This window comes from Oryzias latipes, chromosome 2, assembly GCF_053564925.1.
Source record: "Oryzias latipes strain Hd-rR chromosome 2, Olatipes_Hd-rR_3.1".
NCBI classification, from domain to species: Eukaryota; Metazoa; Chordata; class Actinopteri; order Beloniformes; family Adrianichthyidae; genus Oryzias; species Oryzias latipes.
The window spans coordinates 21,104,447-21,125,418 of record NC_136238.1 but is presented as its reverse complement, the minus strand read 5'-3'; the positions used below and the strand labels follow the sequence as shown (position 1 = coordinate 21,125,418).

Genomic DNA, 20,972 nt, shown 5'->3' with positions numbered 1-20,972 from the left:
AGAAGTCAGAGTGGATTCATTCTTGACTTTCTTCTCACATCTTCTCTTCAGAACTATTTTGTCTTTGATCCTTCAAATCTTCTGAAATCTGATCATCCATGGATTGTTTTTGTGGGATCAGATCCAGAGTTGCTGAAAGTTCTGCTGCCCTCTGCTGGTCAAAGTGTCCAAATAGCAGAGAGGAGATTCTCTGGGATTCATTGGAGTCCAGATTCTCCTGGATGTGAACAGTCTCTGCTTCTGGAATAGAAGAGTCCTTCTCAGAGCAGCATTGAGGATCTGTTCTGTCGGCTGAGAGCGCTCCCTGCTGGTAGGAGACAGAACCACATCAGCTGCTTTTCTTTGGCCGTTCAGAAACAGTCTGGAGACTCTAAAAAACCTCCACTTCCTGAAGCAAACGGATGCAGAGCATCATGTTTGATCCTCTTCCTGCAGAAACGGCTCCATTGTTCCATCGGTCAGCAGTTTGTCTAAAGCAGCTGAGAGTCTTGATGCAAACAGACCTCAGCAGCTCATCCAGAACCCCATGACAGATCCTCACAAAGCCCTTTGCAGCATCAGACAGGCTCCGCCTCCTGAGAGCACCTGGAGAACGCTGATCATTCTGTTGGAATTCACCTGCAGGGAAAAAACAGACAAGTTCAGGGTTCAGTTACTTTTGAAACCCATATTCTGACTTTGTTCCAGAACCAGGACGTCCAGAACCACCTGAACTGCTGCTGGACGGAGGCGTTTGCTGCTGATGGCGCCGTCCTCAGCAGCAGAGCACAGCCTGTCCTCTCCACGTCCATGAAGGTCAGCAGGAGGACACAAAGAGCAGCCATGGTGTCTGTGTCTGCTGAGGAAGACGGCTCCGGAACCTGCAGAGAAGCACATGCAGCAGCACGTGCACGCTCCCAGAGAACAGCAGCTGATTCAAGTCCTGACTTTGAGGTGAGACCTTTCTGTTCTGCTTGGACCACACTCAGCTGATGCTGTCAGGAAGAGTTAATGAAGCAAAAGACCACATATGGATTTTGGAAAAATAAACTTTTTTACTTTAATCTAACTATATTATTTGCTTCAGTTGAGATCATTTAAAATCTTTTGTTTTGTTAAGTCAGCTTAAAAATAACACATAGTTTTCAGACAGTTATTTTACTGTAATTCAAATTAATTCAATTAAGTAGGTGTAACTTTGGTTAGATCGGCACTGCAAGGGATTGTGGGATATCATTCCCTTTGCCTGTCTGGACAGATTTGGGTTTAAGTGTGGCTCTTTGACCAAATGTGTTTAGTTGTTTAGCTGTTTTACTGTGTTTTGCCGAGTTATTTTGTCCTACTATGGTTAAGTCTGTGCACCATGAGTGAGAGGAAGATGAGTTTATATAGCACCCCTACAGAAAAGCAAAGGAATGACATTGTTGGAAAATTCCTAAATGAACGCACGCATGCGCTTAGCACATGTTTCCTTCTTTTTATTGTCATACAAATGAGCATATCTGCCGGCTCAAACTTAGACATATGAGAGTTCAAGAATTATAATTCATTATGATGGAAAAAAGATTGCTTGAATTGGAGTAATATGACATTTAGTTAAATCTTCTTCTTTCTCTTTTGGCTTTTTCCATCAGGGGTCGCCACAGTGAATGAGTCACATGGTAAACTTGGCAATGTTTTATGCTGGATACCCTTCCTGATGCAACCTTCTCAAGGCAACCGGGCTTGGGACCGGCACAGAAGTGGAGAAGGGAACAGGGAGCAGCCTGGAGTTGAACCCTGGTTTCATGGACAGAAGGTGCTGCAAACCAGCATGAGCTAAACCGGCTCTTTGAAATTTAGTTAGATAAATACATAAATTTGAGTTGTATAAACAATTGTTGAGTTTTATAGACGTAAGAAATTAGGTTGAATAAATTTAACTCAATTATGGGTTACCAATAGAAGTTAATTTAAGGTGGCAAAATTGGATAAGTTATATATATATATATATATATATATATATATATATATATATATATATATATATATATATATATATATATATACGTCACAAGGAAAATGGAATAAGATCAGAAACTTGTGTTTACTTTGTCTGTTCTTCTACTACAAGCAGAAACTCTTTCTTTTGATGATGCAGCCGTGTTACTTTTTTTGATGGACGTATAATCTTCATACGCCGTCATTAAAATCTCAGACTCCGTCTCAAGTGTAGCGCTCTCTTTTTTTCACCACACGTTTCCATGGTGACTCCGGAAATCGGCGATCCGTTGAGAATGTCTTTATGTACCTGCTGTGCACGTGCATTAACCCAGGGTTACCAAGTCGAGCGTAATTACGCCAACTCATATCCAGTCTTTTGGAACCGACATACCCAGAGTAAGCAAGTTCAGGCGGATTTCAGCCAGAGTTCAGGCTTAAAGTCAGGCTCGTTTAAACACGTTTCCTGTAATACCCCCTTGCAGATGGTGAAAATGGTTAAATAAAAACAGGAATAACAGTTGTTCTAAAGTGTGATTATAATTTTTAGATAAATGTGACATTTAATGTGATGGTTTTCATAGATATTAAAACAGAGAAAAAAAACTTCAGTCTCCATCTAGTTTCAACATTTTAACAAAGTTCTTTATGTCTCTTAAATAGTCACTTTATGCTCACATCCTTGTATAAACATGCATTTTGTAGTGAATACAATAAATTGTATTCAAGGATACATGAGGTCTCCTGATCCTGGTCTGTCAGTCAGTGATGCAGCACAGGAGCAGAAAGAGCAGCAGGAGCTTCAGTCCTGTTCAGAGCAGCAGCTTCCTGTCATCTTCACCTGTTGGAGCTTCTGCTGCTCTGATTGGCTGACTGTTGTCCTGAAGCCTGTCATCATTCTCCTCAGAGCTTCACTGAGAAACTGCAGCTTCACAGGAAACTCTGCATCTTTGCTCTCAGACTAACTTTAGGACCAAACATCTGGAAGCAGCTGGACTGACTCCAACCCTCTACTGACCTCAGAGTCTGCAGTTTGGAGTTTGGACTCTCCACCAGATCCTGGAGCTGCTGAACATCTGAAGACTGAAGGTTGTTGTTTCTCAGGTCCAGTTCTGTCAGGTTGGACGTGTTGGACTTTAAAGCTGAGACCAGGAGCCTCATTTATAAATGTTGCGTACGCACAAAAGTAGGCGTACGCCACTCTCTACGCAATAGTTGAGATTTATAAAAAGCAAACTTGACGGGAAAATGTGCGGTCCTTCACGCAAGCTCTGACCCAGGCGTACGCACAGAAATGGGTGAAATGAGAAACGGCGACACCGTCGGCAGATGGAAGAAACACGTGAAAATGAAAATGACAATACTGCCTCTCATAAATAACATGAAGACTTCACAAAGCAAGTCTTACAATTAACAGCCTACACGAACAACCGTTTGATCGATCAGCAGTGAAACAAACAAAATAAATCAAACGAAAATTACAACAGAAATTGAAATGAACACATATTTGCAAAAACAAAAGTGAAATATGTTCTGCGAAATTGGCATGTTGTGCAATTCATCCTCATAAATAATATAGTTAACAGAACGAAATAATGTACAAAACTGATTGTCCCGTCAATGTGTCCGTCTGGCGGAGCAGATATAGGTGCAATCAGACAGACAGATGGATAGATAGAGAGAGGCCTGTTTCTTTGTTGTGCATCTGCACTTTACTGTTGTTCATGTCTACGCACGGGACAGTGAGAAACGTAATTTCGATTTCTTTGTATGTCAAGCACATGTCAAGAAATTGACAAATAAACCTGACTTTGACTTTGACTTTGAGATGCATTAATTGTCCACTGGGGAAAGTTGTTTTCATAGTAAAACATTTCTTCATAAGCTACAGAATTATGGTATTCATGCATATGCCTTTAGTTTGCTTTATTCTTGATAAAACAATGTATGGCGTATGTCTCAACCATTCAGAAAGCAACAAGAAATAACATTTGCGCTGAACAATTTCCCATTTCCACGTCGATTATTACCGACATCTGTAGCTTGTCAGATGTAATTAAATGGAGGGAAATAAAATGCCCCATCACAATGCGTAATGACGCACAATGGCTGATCTTGCGCTCTTAGAAGATGTGGCAAATGGAAGAATTCGGAGTGAACGCATCCTTAGACAGCAAGAAGACGTGCTGGCAAACGAGGACGACTGGCTTATGAGCCGGTTCCGACTTCCTCGAGCCGTCCTCTTGGAGCTTTTGGGGGGGTGTCACCCGGTGCATCTGGCGCGTCGTGTCCCCCTGCGCCTCAGTCACCACTCCACTAAGGGATTCCCCAATTCTTGCCGCTTGTCTCTCATCAAGAGGGGTCAGCTCCGGTCCCGGTTGTGAGGCTACAGCATTACGGCGTCTGCCACCCTTTGCCACTCAAGTGCCTTTTTGGCATTAGTAATGCCCACACTGTGCCCTCCAAACAACACTTTTCTCCTCTTTTCCACCTCGCCAACGATAACTTCTACTTCACATTGAGTGAAGTTACGTTTTTTTCATTTCCTCTTGGTGTGTGCCATGGTTTCGCAATCAATGAATATTCATTTGTGGGCGTTTCACGGACTATTTATGGGCAACTATGGGCGTGTCATGAAGCCGCAAAAGCTGCGCTGCATTTAGAATTAGTTGTGATTTATTAAGGGAAAGATGCGTAGGATGTGCGTGCGCACGGTTTTATAAATCCAAATATTTCTGTGCGTACGCACGTCCTATGTTTCATCCGTACGCCACTTCTGACGCAAATCCTACGCAAAGTTTTATAAATGAGGCCCCAGAGCATCCCAGCTGGTCTTTGACAAACTGCAGTTCACCAATCTGAATCCAGAACAAAGAGTTGAGTTTAAAGACAAAGTTCATGTTTTTCAACCTTCAGTTCTTCTAAAGAGTTCAGAGCTGAAGAAGATCAGAAAGTTTAGAAAAAGTCCAAAGATGTGAATCAACAGCAGCAGATCAGAAGAGTCCAGCAGAAGCAGAGAGGAAGAACATTCAGGAACATTCAGGACAACATGCAGCTGCTTCAGGAAAGAAACATTCAAGCAAGAGATCCTCTTTCACAGTGAATGGACTAAAGCTCAGAAGAAGAAAACAGCTTTCAGCATGAAGATGGTCAGCATGCAATAGGAGAACATCAGCCTCTTGGCTGCAGTTTAGTATCAACACAACGTTGTCATCACATTGATCTGAACACAACTGAAACATGGAGTCTGACCTCAGAGTCTGCAGTCTGCTGTCTGGACTCTGCAGAAAACCACACAGATGAAGAACTCCTGAATCCTGTCAGAATGAACAGGTTATTCTTCACAGCTGTTCTCTGACAAACTGCAGTGATTCAACCTGAAATCAGAAAGTAAAGTATATATCATTTCAAATCCTGTCAGTGGATTCTGGTAGAGTCCTCTATGTCTGCTGCTCTCAAAGTTCCTAAATCTGATCCCAGAAATCTTGTAGGATCGTTTTCAGTCTGTTAACTGGTCTACAGTCTGGCTGCAGTCACGTCTCCACTGATCCAGTCAGAAACCAGGGTTTTAAACTTAACAGGACATTTTTATTCTATGTTAAATAAAAAAAAGTTTAACAAATAAAAATGAGCTAAATGTTTTGACAGAGTTTAACACCAACAAATGTATTCTCTGGCTCTATATGAAGTCTCTAATTTATTTACGAGACAAATGATAACAAACATCAACTTAAATAAGTGAAGCAAAAAGACTACAGGGTAAACCTAGGCGAAAACAACAAACAAAACTCCAACTTATCTAATCCCAGAAAACATCTTACTTTAACCAAAAAAAAAAGGGAAAACAAAGACAAACACCAGCCTCCCTTGACTAACATAAACCGGAGAAAACGTGGACTAAATAAAATGGTGGTTCACCTGTACAGCTCCACTTTTAACTTATGAGTCACACTAAACCAAAATCATACAGAGTGGGCTTCTACACAAAGAAAACACACAGAACTAGGGATTGACCCGTTTGAAACGGACGCTTCGGCACTTGTTTCACCTTTATGAAGCAGGGCGGTTCGGGACAATGTTGTCAAGTAGCACAGATCACGTGGTTGATGACGTACGAAGCGCCGAATGCATTGTTTGGGTTCAGGGTTCAGATGTCACTTGGGCACAGTTGGGTGCGCTATTCTCTATAAATACAAATGAATCCCAAACAACGTTCCCCAACCAGTTTTGTTGTTGCCCTTTATGGGAATCTACCTCAGTTCATTGCACTTCATTGCAACCACATTTGCTCTCCAATCTTCTGCAGATTCTGATGACTTTATCTAATCAGCAGCTCTAAACATGGAGCCCTCTGCCCCGTACCATGATGACACCTCATAAAACCTCAGCTTCTGCTTTCTTCCCAGAACTACTGGTTCTGAAGTTTCCTTCAGTTTCTGCTTTACTCCTCTTCAGAGCAGCCCTCCCACTGCATCGGGATGAAGACCAGGATCCACCCTCCTCTTCATGCTGTCTTCATGGATCCGGAATCTATAAAAACCTGTTTGGATCCAGAACCGAGACGAGGAGCGGAGATGTGGAGACTAAAGAGGAAAGATCAACATGAAGCTTCGTCTTCTCTGCATCTTCCTCACAAACAGCAGTACAGTGTGAAGATGGAGGAGCCACCGGGTCAGAGGTCATGTGATCAAACCATCCAGAACCATTCTGGAGAAAGGCTGAAGCTGATTGGTCCAATGCAGAAGCCTGACTGAAAGGAAAGAGTCTGAAGAAACCAGAAGAAAAAGAGGTTTTCTTTCTATTTCTCAGAACAGCTGATCTGAAGACACAAACCTAAACAGTGACGACAAACAACAACACTAAGCAGAATCAACACAACATTAGGAAGTGATCTGTTCTTAAAGCAAAGCAGAATAATAAAAAGCAGAATCACAGATCTGTGCTGCAGCTGCGTTCACATGGTGAGAGACCACTCTTCAGATCTTTAAAGATAATGAACTTTGTGTGTTTGTTGATTTATTTCTCTATAGAACAGATCAATGGAGACATAGATCATTTCCTGGAATGAAGAAAACATCATGTGATCTGGAACTGAGCTGTTCTTCAGAAGATCCTCACAAACATAGAAACTGTTGCTGCAACACATGAAGGTTTGGTTCTGTTGGTAGTGAGATCTGATGGATCAGAACCAGACTTCTGTCAGCTGGAACTGTGGCTTCTTCCAGACCATGTGGCCAAATGGACAACAAAAACAAGGCGTCCAACTTCAGATCAGATAACCGAGGGTGTATTCAGACTGGACAAATCATTTGTTCCGGACAATGAAATTGGACTGGATTGAGTCTTGAACCTTGCAGTTGGTCTTGTATTCAGACTGCCCTCAAGGAGACTTTCATGTTACGGACCAAAGCTTTAAAAAAAAAAAGAAACCATGTGACTTCACTCATAGGTCAGGAATTTTGAAGGCGGGGCAAAGCAACTGGAAGCAGAAATTATGTAAGTCCTGCACTTTACAATCCTTGTCAAGATATTTCACTTATTCAAACTTAATATTTCGCTAACCAATTTGAACTGCCTTTATCACCTCCAGGTACAATACTTTTTACTGCTACTTTGGTCCTGCTGAGGCATATTGAAAAGAAGACATCTAAGAAGGTACAGTATGCTGTTAAGTGTTTATGATATAAAGATTGTCGGGAAAACAGTGAATCACAGTTAAAGTTCTTTTAATGTGCCTGCATTCATCCAATCACATTGCAATGAGTCACTGTGTCTCATCGTCCACACTTCTGACCGATGTTCACGTCCACTTTGTTCTTCACAGTAAAGACTGGGACAGAAAACTGAGAACTAAAAAGAACAGAAACAGTTTTAATCTTTACTAAAAAACATGAATCACAAGAAGACAAGACAGAAACACCAGTCTGGTTCTTTATCAGCCTCTTTAATCCTTGTGCTATTGTGGTCCCGAGGGAGTTTATTTTTCTTTTGGCAGATGCACACAAAAGAAGGCAGGAGACGGAGGTACAAAAATTAAAATGATTTTATTACGAAACATTAAAACCAATTAAAAATGGACCCGTTAAAAGACATACACAACAAATTCAGTATGCTGAGGACCAGAAGACTTAAGGGAGGTGGAGGCTCCCAGAGAACAAAGATAAAATTTCACCCCACTCACGTGATGCAGACCACACACACTGTGAACCCTTCACCCAAGGACACGTCACTCCAAACTGGGGGGATAGCCTCCACCTAGAATTCTGGGCTGGCACCTGAGTCCTCAGCACTGAGGGAGGGGGGAAACAAAGGTGGATCACACAATAAAATCCAGTTAAAACACAGGTCTAAAAGAATTGTGTAAAAATGCTAAAAACAAAATAAAAGAAACTCTCGTGAGAGTAAGTCCGCCCGTAGGGTGCTGCTCAATGAACGGAGCGCGGCCGAGCTTTTATTCTCGTTGGTGGAGGATTCAGGCGTGACGCCCCGTTAGTCCTCCGTTGCTCAGGCTCAAAGGCAGCTGAGGAGCACCCGGGCCCGGCAGAACCCTGGTCAGGAGTCTACAGGGATTCTGATCACGAGCGGTGACAGTTCCTTAAAATAATTCTAAAATTCAATATATAAAAAGCAGCAGCTGTTCAGCAGGTGGGAGCGTCAGAAAGTCCCCGGCGCAGACAGACTGTTCGTCACCTGGGAGGCGCGCTCAATTGCAGAGGCTGTATTTTGCTCAATCTGTGCCTGCAGGTCTCATCCGGAGCTGTGAGGCTAGCCGGAGGTGTGAAAACAGGAAGTGGGCGGTTCCAATGGCCAAATGCTGCCCCTGGCCGAGTGAAGGCTTCTTTGCCCTTTATAGCGCCCCATGAGGCCACTGCTAGTAATCATCTGCCCTACAGCACCTGAGCCAATTAATCCTGCCACAATCCTCCCCCACAAAATGCATCGTCGACCCGACGATGATTCAAAGTAAACTACAGCCATGGTCTAAAAGCAACAGCAGATGATATGCTTACTGAGGAGGAGCTTTGCTCCTCCCCTACGGCCCGAGGAAGCCGGTGGGGGTTGGAGTGCTGTCCAGCAGTGGGCCGTGACGTCCGGCGCACTGGCACGCTACTCCTATCCCGGTCAGCTTGTAAAGTGACTCCGGAAGCAGAGGGTACAGCAGCTGCCGCGGCATCAGCCTCAGAGAAGACTGGTGCCACCTGTCCAAGATGCAGTTCAGGTTGGTTGTCCTCTACCGCCTCACTAGTGCGGTCCTCCCTTAGAACAAACCAGTCCCCGTTCTCTATTGGGTCCTCTTGGGAGAAAGAACTTTGTGGGGGTTGGCTCGGAGGGCAACCAGCCAACTCTTTGTCTGGTCCTCGCCTGACCACGGCCTTCAGTAAGGACCGATGGACTTGTCGGGGTCTACAGGGTTCATCCCTGGGGGAAATGGTGTACACTGAGCCCCCCTCTCTGGGTGCCTTTAATACTCTGTGCACCCTGTGATCCCACAAATCCCTGATTTTCTGTCGTCCTCTAAACCCCAGGTCACGCACTAAGACCAACTGCCCCTCACTCAAAGGAGGGTCCATTACCCCCTCATCATGACCTCTCTTCCTGCGATCAGCAGCTGCAAGTAGCTTCTCTCTGGTACCCTCAAAAGCCAGTTTTAGCCGAGCTTTGTGTTCCTGGACCCACTCCTGCACAGTGCCCTCCACTGGCTCTTGCACTCTTCCTAACAGGAAGTCAACTGGAAGCCTTGGCTCCTGTCCAAACATCAGAAAAAATGGTGACTCACCCGTTGACTGATGGGGAGTCGTGTTATAAGAATACAAGAGCTGCGGCAGGCACACGTTCCAGTCCCGCTTCCGGGACACTGGTAGAGTTCTGAGAAGGTCGTGGAGGGTTCTGTTGAAGCGTTCACACTGACCATTACCCTCTGGGTGGTAAGGTGTGGTGCGAGACTTCTCTACTGCATAGAGGTCACAGAGTTGTTGAATGAGGGCGCTCTCAAAGCTCCGACCTTGATCGGAATGTATCAGAGCTGGAACGCCAAATTTTGAAAACCATTCTGTGACCAAGACCTGGGCCACTGTTGCAGCACGCTGATCCCGAGTCGCAACCGCCATGGTGTATTTACTGAAGATATCAGTAATGACAAGAACATTCTCTATGTCACTGGTAGTTGGCTCCAGCACCGAAAAATCCATAGCCAAAATCTCATTGGGCTTGGAGGCCAGCAAATGACCCATGGGGGCGCGGGCTGCGGGACGAGTGACTTTAGCTACTTGGCAGCGCTCACACTGACTGCACCACTCTGCCACCTCAGCTGACATACCAGGCCAATAACAGCGCTGCCGTAGCAGGTCAAGGGTCCTGTCTACACCCTGATGACCATGCTGCTGATGGACTGCCGTCAACACTTCCTCCCTGATCGAGCCAGGAAGCAGGATTTGCAACACTGCCTCCCCACCATCATCTCGAAAGACCCTTCTGTACAGAACCCCACCTTGCTCAACCAGCCGGTTCCACTGTCGAAGCAATGCCAGCGTGGGTGAGGACAACTGCCTACGCTCCTCTGGGCTTGGGCGAGTCTGACGTTCCCAGAAAGGCAGAAACTCCTTTAGAACAGGATCAGCCCCTTGAAGTGAAGCCATGTCAGAGGGGCTGTGATGGGGCAGGGCAACCATGGTAGCTTGGGTTGTACCGACAGTCTCCGTCTGTTGCACCTGCTGCAACGACATGGGCAAGCAGCTACCCGGAAGAACATCTCTCCAGGCCTGCATGTCTGGAAAGTGCTGCCTTGACAGAGCATCTGCATTTCTGTTGCTGCGGCCCGAGCGGTACCTTATCTCCAGGTCAAACGCTGCCAGCTGCGCTGCCCACCGTTGCTCCATGGCACCAAGCTTGGCGGTGGACAGATAGCTGAGGGGGTTGTTGTCAGTGTACACAATACACTTCTGTCCCAAAAGGTACTCCCTGAATTTCTCAGCTACTGCCCATTTTAGTGCCAAAAATTCCAATCTCATGGAGCTATAATTGACTGGGTTCCTCTCGGTAGGCCGCAAGCCTCGACTAGCGTAGGCTATTGGCCGCACCTTACCCTCTTGTTCTTGGGAAAGAACAGCTCCAAGGCCTCCGTTGCTAGCATCGACCTCTAAGATGAAAGGGCGGGAGAAGTCTGCATACGCCAGGACTGGTGTTGTAGTCAGCTTAGCCTTTAAAGCCTCAAAGCTGCGCTGGCATTCCTCCGTCCAGTGGTTACTTAAACCACGTGCAGACTTTTTTCTGACCTTGTTTCCCTCCAGCTCTGCCACTAACCGGTGCAGCGGTGCAGCCAACTTGGCAAATCCCTCCACAAAACGTCTATAATAGCTGGCAAAGCCAATAAACGATCGCAGCTGGAACACTGTAGTAGGGGGCTCCCAATTAGCCACCGCTTCCACCTTGCCAGGGTCTGTAGAGACTCCCTGGTCCGAAATCACATGACCCAGATAATGCACCTGGTGCTGAAAAAAGGCACATTTGGCGAGCTTAACCTTAAGCCCTTCGAGCTGCAGTCTCTCAAGTACCAGCTCTAATCGCTCCAGATGCTGCTCGATTGTCGAAGAAAAGACAATGATGTCATCCAGGTACAAAAGCAAGGACTGACCTTGTTGCTCGCCAAACATTCGCTGCATCAGCCTTTGAAAGGTGCTGGGGGCGTTGCAAAGGCCAAAGGGCATGCGGTTCCACTCAAAAAGGCCAAATGGTGTGCAGAACGCGGTCTTAGGACGATCTGCCTCTGCCACCGCCACCTGATGGTAACCGCTGGCCAAGTCCAGAGTGGAGAACCAACGAGCTCCGGACAAGGCATCCAAGGATTCCTCTATTCGAGGAAGTGGAAAGGCATCTTTCCTAGTCCTGCTATTCAACTGCCTGTAATCCACGCAAAGCCGGAGACCACCATCTTTTTTGCGGATCAATACGATTGGGGACGCAAAGGGGCTGCTGCTCTCACGAATCACCCGAGACTGGAGTAAATTGTTAATATGCTCCTTAGCCGCCACATAATCCGATGGGGGAATGCGCCTATAGCGCTGCCGGACTGGAGCATCATCCACCAAGGGAATCTCATGAGTGATTAGGCTTGTGCAACCCAGGTCCCCCTCATGCAGTGAGAAGACAGTTAAATACTTCCCTAGGAGGGCCCGGACTTTCTCCTGCTCTCCCGCCGAAAGTGCAGAGAGGTCTACTGACTCCAGCTGAGCCAAAGGCAGGGTGGATGCTGCATGAGCAGCCACCACAGCGGCTTCCGATTGTACCTCAGTCACTTCCTTGGGTAAACTTACCACTCCAGCTGGAGCCACCGTACCCACCAGGGTACGTGGGTGGAGTCTCACAGCGGTGGACCCCACATTGATGATTGGGATGTAGGCTGTCCCCCTTTCCACCTTTACGAGTGATGGAGTTGCTAAAAGGCCGGCAGGGAGGCCTGAGCTACATGGCTCAAACAACACTGCTGAACCAGCACACTGCTCGGAACAAGTGGCAGCAACGATAGCCAGGACACCACCAGAAATCCAACGAGCCTTTCGACCACGTGTCCTTACATTAAACACGCTGGGGGTTACCGTAGCTTGAGATTGCTGGCACTGTTTCAGGGCCCCAAAAATTACATCTGGGGCTGTGGACACCTCAGATTGTCCAAACAGGGCACTGCCATACTGGGCAAAGAGCTCTTGGTAACAGCGCTGGATGATGTTCATCCCCAAAACGCCCGGCGCCTGTAAAGGTCCTCCACCGGGAATATCTTTAACTACTAGTACACCACATTGTGGCAATAACTTGCCACAAAGTCCCACTTCCAACTCCAAGTAGCCAAGATATGGTATAGCCAGCCCGTTAGCTGCCCTCAATTGTAGCCACTGGCAGGAGCGAAGTCGCTCTGGTCCCCATGGCTCAAAATGCTGCTTGAAGAAACTTTCCGTGATGGTGGATACCATGGACCCAGTATCCACTAAACACGAAATGGAACGACCCCCCATGCACACCTGTAAATGAGGACAAGATGCCAGAAGTCCATCAAACTCCCCCTTGGAGCCAGCGGCTGCCCCCTCCGAGCTGTGGCTCAACAACTCGGTGGGCATTAGTTTTCCGATGGTGATGGGGTGTTATTATTTCTCTGGCGGGACCTTTGGGTAGGCGAGACTGGGCGGGCCGAAGGAGCCACCCGAACGCCATCACAATCCTGGGCAAAATGCCCAGGCTGCTGACACCTTCTGCAAATAATGGGACCACGACGAGGGGGACGACTGGCCTGGCTAGGATTCTGCAGGCGCAGCAGGTCCTGAGACATCTGGAGGATCTGCTCTTGTTGGAGCCTTAACATCTCCTTTATCTCCGATAGTTCGGACACCGGAGGGACTGATTGGGAACTACCCCCAACGCCACACTGGAACCCAGGGACAGAGGGGACGGAGTAACTACGACTCCGTACGCCTCCAGGGAGACCCTCCCGCTCCCACTGCATTGCCTCACCCCTAACCTCCAGCAACGTAGCGGTGGGCTGTCGGCGCACAAACTGTTTTAATTCACGGCGTAGGGCACAGTCAAAAACTTGTTCCACAAATTGATCCCGCAATAAAATCTCTGCATTTGGAACACCACTAGGTGCAGCTCCCTTAACGGAGGCCATTAGGCTCATTAAAGCCAGGGAGTATTCATGCAGTGTCTCACCTTCCTGCTGCCGACGAGAAAAAAATGCCTCCTGCAAGGCAACATAAGAGTCAGTGCATCCGTATAATTCCTGCAGCACTGCAATGACCCTAGCCGGGTCCTCCCTGTCGGAACCAGGGCGATATTTAATTTCGTCGCGGGCCTCTCCCTCCAGGTGATCGAACAAAAAGAACGCCTGATCGGCTACACCTAAATGGCGGGTCCTCATGCAAGCCTGCACCTCCTCAAGCCACTCCGTAAGCCCAATACCAGTCCGTCCCCTAAACATGGGACATTTTCTGTCTCTAGGGACATACAACAGTCTCTCAACCACGGGAGGATTGGTCGAAGGCCCAGCCAAAGTGGCAGGTGCTGCTGCTTGTTGCTGCCGCAGCCTCTCATTTTCAGCTTGCAGCCGTGAAACCAGGTCTGTCAAATCCTGGACCTGTCCTTCCATTACTTAAACCTGGAGGTCCCAAAAAAAACAAAGTCCACTTTCCAAGGTTATTAGGATGCCAAGTTACCTTGCACAAATCACCTTCCTCACTTCCAAGCGGAACCAGCTGCTGCTTCTTTAAAATTAAAAAATAAATAATTAAAAACAGAACAAAAAAACGGTCTGCGTGTGACCAAACAACCACAGAATAATGTAAAAACCACACGTCTCTGCCAAGTGTGCGATCCTGCCGACAACGCCAATTGTGGTCCCGAGGGAGTTTATTTTTCTTTTGGCAGATGCACACAAAAGAAGGCAGGAGACGGAGGTACAAAAATTAAAATGATTTTATTACGAAACATTAAAACCAATTAAAAATGGACCCGTTAAAAGACATACACAACAAATTCAGTATGCTGAGGACCAGAAGACTTAAGGGAGGTGGAGGCTCCCAGAGAACAAAGATAAAATTTCACCCCACTCACGTGATGCAGACCACACACACTGTGAACCCTTCACCCAAGGACACGTCACTCCAAACTGGGGGGATAGCCTCCACCTAGAATTCTGGGCTGGCACCTGAGTCCTCAGCACTGAGGGAGGGGGGAAACAAAGGTGGATCACACAATAAAATCCAGTTAAAACACAGGTCTAAAAGAATTGTGTAAAAATGCTAAAAACAAAATAAAAGAAACTCTCGTGAGAGTAAGTCCGCCCGTAGGGTGCTGCTCAATGAACGGAGCGCGGCCGAGCTTTTATTCTCGTTGGTGGAGGATTCAGGCGTGACGCCCCGTTAGTCCTCCGTTGCTCAGGCTCAAAGGCAGCTGAGGAGCACCCGGGCCCGGCAGAACCCTGGTCAGGAGTCTACAGGGATTCTGATCACGAGCGGTGACAGTTCCTTAAAATAATTCTAAAATTCAATATATAAAAAGCAGCAGCTGTTCAGCAGGTGGGAGCGTCAGAAAGTCCCCGGCGCAGACAGACTGTTCGTCACCTGGGAGGCGCGCTCAATTGCAGAGGCTGTATTTTGCTCAATCTGTGCCTGCAGGTCTCATCCGGAGCTGTGAGGCTAGCCGGAGGTGTGAAAACAGGAAGTGGGCGGTTCCAATGGCCAAATGCTGCCCATGGCCGAGTGAAGGCTTCTTTGCCCTTTATAGCGCCCCATGAGGCCACTGCTAGTAATCATCTGCCCTACAGCACCTGAGCCAATTAATCCTGCCACACTATCCTAGGCACTTTAACATTGGGAGTTGGGTCATCTAGACCCACTAGACAGTGCTCTGAACCTTTTTTCTTCAATGATTTGTGATCTTCACTGGTGTCCATGGATTCCATGAAATCTTTCCACCTTTATCCACCTTTGTCATGGTAGGGAGAACACGTCAAAGTAAGGGTGGGGTCATCTAAGATAGCACAAGGGTTAATACATTTATGGGAAACTTCTTCTTTAAAACTGTTATTAGCCCACATGACTAAACCAAATATAAACTGCAGTCATGTTAAATTAGAAAATATAATTACATGTTCATTGTTCACGCAAAAAGTGTCAGAATTAAAGACGTGCACAAAATATTTTTTAGTGTTCCTATTGTCACAAAGACTTAGACAGCATAAAATATGACCCCAATGGTCTAAACGACTTTTAATCAAAAAAAATAATGGCACAACAAAAACTGAACAGTGCTTTTGAATTGCTGAATTTTCTTTAATAATCAGTTTCATAAACAATCCCAGTACAAAAACGAATTGAAACTTTAAAATGGTCAAAACCAAAATAAAGTGCTAAACATATTACTGTCATAATCCAACGTGACAAATTTATATTTACATGCACATTTAAAATCACAAATTTCATGTAAAAAGCCTTTGACTTATTTCTGTTGTTCAAATCCTTTTACATTTTACGAGTCATAAATTTGACAAATAAAACAACCTTGGTACCCTTGTAGTGTACAGTCTACATGTAAACACAGACACAACAAAGTATCACATTTTCTAATGATGGAGTCACTTTAAGAAAAGTTATCAAATTTGACGTTGAAAAAGGATGAATTAAGGTCTTTTTTTCTACAATTAAATATGGTGGGTCAATTTTACCACCAAGACAAAACGGGGTTAAAATATTTCAATTTGTGTGTAATAATTCCAGCCTCTTTCCTGAAAAAAAGGGGGGAAAAAGGCATTTTCACAATATTTCGTCTTTTTTTTTTAAACTTCTCCTGTCCAGCAGCTGAATAAACAGATAAGGCCTCTCATGTTGAAGAGATTTTTTACCGTTACAATTGGTTTATGAATCTTCAGATAAGCAAGGTATACATTTGTAAAAAAATATGTTATATTTGAGGCTAAACTTTATAATAATTATGCTTGTGTGCATTTCTTGTTGGACCGGATGACAAAAACAACCTTATTGTCTTTTCCACACAAGACTTCTGCAGTTATCCTTTATTTTCTTAAGTTGCAAATTTTCGCAAAATTCTTTGTAACATTTTGTCTAGAAAAAAGACATCACTACTGTATGGGTTTACATGTGTGTTTAAGATGAGATATTTGACTAATACTCCTCACGTTCTTCGCATGAAAAAAGTTTCAATCCTGTGTGAGTTTTCATGTGTCTTTTGAGATTAGATACTTGACTAAAGCTTGAACCACATTCTTCACACGAAAAAGGCTTCTCTCCGGAGTGAGTCCTCATGTGTGTTTTGAGATGAGATGCACGACTAAAACCTTTTTCACATTCTTTACAAGAAAAAGGCTTTTCTCCTGTGTGAGATCTCATGTGTGTCTTAAGATTAGATGCATGACTAAAACTTGAACCACACTCTTCACACGAGAAAGGCCTCTCTCCTGAGTGAGTTCTCATGTGTGTTTTGAGATCTGATATGCGACCAAAACTTGTCTTGCATACTATACAGGAAAAAGGCCTTTCTCCTGTATGAGTCTTTATGTGTCTTCTTAGACTAGATATTTCACTAAAACTTTTATCACATTCTTTACAAGAAAAAGGCTTCTCACCTGTGTGAGTTCTCATGTGAATTTTGAACTGAGACCAGTACCCAAAACTTCTCTCACATTCATTACAGACATAATGTCTTTTATCTGACTTAGTTTTCGTGTGGACATACATATTGTTTGCAATTCTACGATTTATATGGGAATATATCTTTTCTTCCACAGATTGTTTGCATTTCTTAACCAAAGTTGCTTTGGATTTTTTTCTAGCATCAGAGTTCCATTGACTTTCTGACATGTGAGAGCTGTCCACACTTTGGACATGGCTTCTGTCTGTCTTCCTCTGATCTCTGTTCTGTGGGTCTGTCTCTTCATCTGTAGTTGATGTTGATTCTTCATGTTGGCTTCCTTCTTCATCCTGACTATCACTTTCATTAAAGCTCTGCTGATTGTTTAGTTCTGCTTTACTGAGATAATTGTCCTCATAAGTAGAAATCTCCATCAAGGTATCAGTCTCCTGCTTCAGATCAAGCTGCTCCTCATCCTGACTGATACAAAGCCATTCCTGCTCCTCTTTAATCTGTAGAGGTTCTGGTTCATCCTGACTATCACTTTCATTAAAGCTCTGCTGATTGCATAGTTCTGCTTTACTGTGTTCATTTTTCTCACATGCAGGAATCTCCATGGAGGTATCAGCCCCATGCTTCAGATCAAGCTGCCCCCCATCCTGACTGACACAGAGCCATTTCTTCTCCTGTTTAATCTGTAGAGGTTCTGATTCCTTCCGCTCTTCTTTAGCCTGTGAGGGTTGGGGTTCCTCCTGTTCCACTCTTAAATTCCTCTGCTGCTTCCAGAGATCCTCCTCTTCGGTCATCCAATGCTGAGGAAGGACTGCAGGAACACAAACACAAGAATGAACCCTTTTATACTCATAAGGCCTTTGTGCATGTTCAATAGTGGTACAACGGATCACAGATGATTCCTAATCTGTATGGATCACCAGCTACGGTTCAGCACACAAGTACAACAGATTGGGTGTATTTTATTCTGGAGGACGATGTATGGTGGATTCTTTTGTTTTAAAAAATACCATTTCTTTGAGGCCATGCTCCTTTTGGGGAACAAGGGATTCCAATATATGTCAAAAGAATTTGAGCCACGGTGCGAAATCCCCTTGCGCAAACATTTCAGCACAAAATTCGTTCCAGAACTATGCATGCAGGAAACTGAACTATCTGTGCCTGAGAGCATAATGAGCTGATATCAGCACACTGACGATTAAGACAACAGAGACGATGTGACCTCTCGCTGACAAGTGTCTGCAAGCACAGATTTTTTTTGTTTAAATGCATCTGGTTAAAACAGTTTTAACCAGATAAATAAATGTTTATGTGGCTGGAGAGCGGTCAAGCCCTGGGGATTTGACCGCGGCCTGGTGGAAAGGGGTGAGGGTTGCCGGGCATGCTTAATTTTGGTCCGATTTAAAAAAAAAAAAACTGATCATCACAAAAAACCAAAAACATCTCTCATCAAAAATCTCTCGTAACATATTTTGCCACTGAATGTTGGGAGTACTTTTTAAACATCCTTATTAGTGTGTGGAATATCACCTCTTAAAAATAAATGCATATTTTAAGAGGGACTCCTGGTGGCCTACTGCTGATTTTTTTTTTGTCTGGAAGTTGTAGCACGTTCTTCCATCTGTTCTTCTGCCCCTGCACTAATCCCTTTGCAAGGAAACATTCAACATACAACGTGTAGCATGCTGCCAAATTTACTTTTAGCGCTCAAGTGATTGAAATGTAACCAACAGATTTCTGTCGATTTTCAAAACCAACTTTTTCAGAATAGAAGATCGTTTAAATATACCGGTAGTCATTTTTCCTCCCTTGACCAAACCGCGGGCGCGGGGGCAGCAGTCTAAAAAAAGATGCCCAGACTTCCATCTCCTCAGCTCCTCTGGGGGGGACCCCCAGGCATTCCCGGGCCAGCTGAGCTGCCTCCAACCCTCCCTGGTCGCTATGATAACGTTTAAACATGCCTTCAAAATAAGTGCATGGAAAATCCGACTCACTACAATGCTGAATGGGGGTGGGAATTTCCCGTTGGGATAAATCTGTATTTTAAGTAGGACTGTCTATTAAATGTAGCTCTCTTTTTTCAGGAGTCAACGGCTCCTCTACTGTCTCCCATCTCTTTTCAAAAAGACTTTGCAAAGACGTTTGTTATTTTACTCATTTCGCTAGCTCCTGGGTTTTATTTTAGCGGTAACATATCACGTGACCGAGACGAGCGCCTTGGCCTGTGTCAAAAGTGACATGGACGGAACAGAGAATCGGGCAGTTTTTCAAAATAAAACATCTTTTAGATTCCAAAATAAATAAAACGAAAGTCATGCAAGTTATTTATTCTTTCTGTGCGGCCCGGTACCAAATGACTCGGGGGGTGGGGGGGGGTGGGGGTGTTGGGGACAGCTGCGCTACCATATGTTTAAAACTACAAATACAAGTAAATGTGTGAATTTTGTGCAATTTCAACACTTTTGAAGTACAATAAATCTTTGAATCTTTGTAAATAACATTGTTATGCCGTTTGCTAATAAATGATGAGTATTTCTTAGCATTAATGTGACTTCTGGTGCTGCTTTGTTTTGCTGATGGTCTTGTCTGGTTGATACGTGGTGAGTTTAAGCTTCATGCAGGTGTTGAGACTTCCATTTGTTAAACATGATCGTAGGTTGGTCTGAATGTTCTATATGTTACTGCTGCTCTCAGTGACTATTTTTTTCTCTCCCTCTCTCAGCGACTTTTACCAGTATGTTTTTTTAACCTGTTAGTGCTGTTATTACCATATTGCTGCCATGTTACTGCCGCGTCACAGGCACTGTTTGGAAAGAAAAGCTCAGGTATATTATTAAAACTTTGAAAACTCTTTCTGTGTACCGTCTTTCTTTGTAAATATATCATGTGTTGAACCTTTCCTGCGATTACTTTTTTTTTCTGATGCTGGTCAGAAAATGCAGGGAAGATCCTCTTCGCCAAAGGCGGGTCTTCCTTTGGATGTCCACTTCCCTGTTCGGACCCTCAGAGCCTCCAGAGAGGGTTAATAAAGAATCATTTACCATTGTTCTGGGGGAAACCTTTTATTACAGTTCCCCTCCACTCTGTATATCAAACATGAATGCACACCCCCAACACACTTCTGCTGCATGCTCTCCCTCTTTCTTACACACACGCGGTTTCAGCACATATACATCCTCATTCTACAACACATTTCAATGTGGGCACATGCAGCTTACAGAAAGGTGCGGCTTATGTATGTACAAAATGGATTATCCTTTAAAAATATAATGGGTGCGGATTGTAATCAGGTACACTTAGATTTTCCCAAAAAAAGTCAACCCTGCAAAGCTTTCTGGGGATACCTTTGCAAGCAAAGTCACAACCAAGAGGAATTTGTGACTTAAGTTGAAGGAGAGATGGCCTCCTACCAGGCAGGGGCAGTTATTCCAATTGATGGGGATCCACCAGAATGGTGGAAAAAGAACGAGTGCAATTACACCCATGCAGCCAGGATAGCTCACACTGTGCTTACCACACCTGTCCCAAGTGAGAGGCCACTTTCAGCAGCAAGGGACAAAGTTTCTGGAAAGAGGTCTACACAAGAAAATGTAGACAGCCTTACATTTTTTAAAAATAAAAATGAAATTGTATATTTGTGAGTTTTTTTTGTTTTTGTTTTTTTACACACAATGCCCCATATTACACTTTGATATTTGAATTTATGGGCAACTTACATACCGTACTGTCTTCCACATAAACAAACTGTCGTCTCAAAGTAGATCACATGCAGGTGTGGACACCCCTGGTTTACGCGATCGGCTGTGGAGCCCAGCACTGGCAAAGTGCGGCAGGAGAAAGCTGTATTATTATCTCTTTTATTTAATTTT

At 44.8% G+C, this 20,972-nt stretch overlaps 2 protein-coding genes across 5 annotated transcripts in view; one reads left to right on the top strand and one right to left on the bottom strand.

Moving 5' to 3' along the window:
• LOC101169095 (uncharacterized) overlaps nt 1–20,972 on the top strand; it is a 107,742-nt gene that overhangs the window by 59,291 nt on the left and 27,479 nt on the right. The gene's annotated exons all lie outside the window — the stretch shown is intronic.
• LOC110013798 (uncharacterized) overlaps nt 7,985–20,972 on the bottom strand; it is a 65,358-nt gene continuing 52,370 nt past the window's right edge. For 2 of the 4 annotated variants that reach the window (XM_023962633.2, XM_078937106.1), the window contains exons 2-3: nt 14,160–17,914; nt 7,985–8,248 (exon numbers count right to left, since the gene is read on the bottom strand). In XM_023962633.2, the coding sequence (XP_023818401.1) occupies nt 16,626–17,914 (1,289 nt within the window). In that variant the 3' untranslated portion in view covers nt 7,985–8,248; nt 14,160–16,625. The remainder of the gene's footprint in view (nt 8,249–14,159; nt 17,915–20,972) is intronic. The other 2 variants (XM_078937113.1, XM_023962632.2) reach the window with 2 other exon arrangements.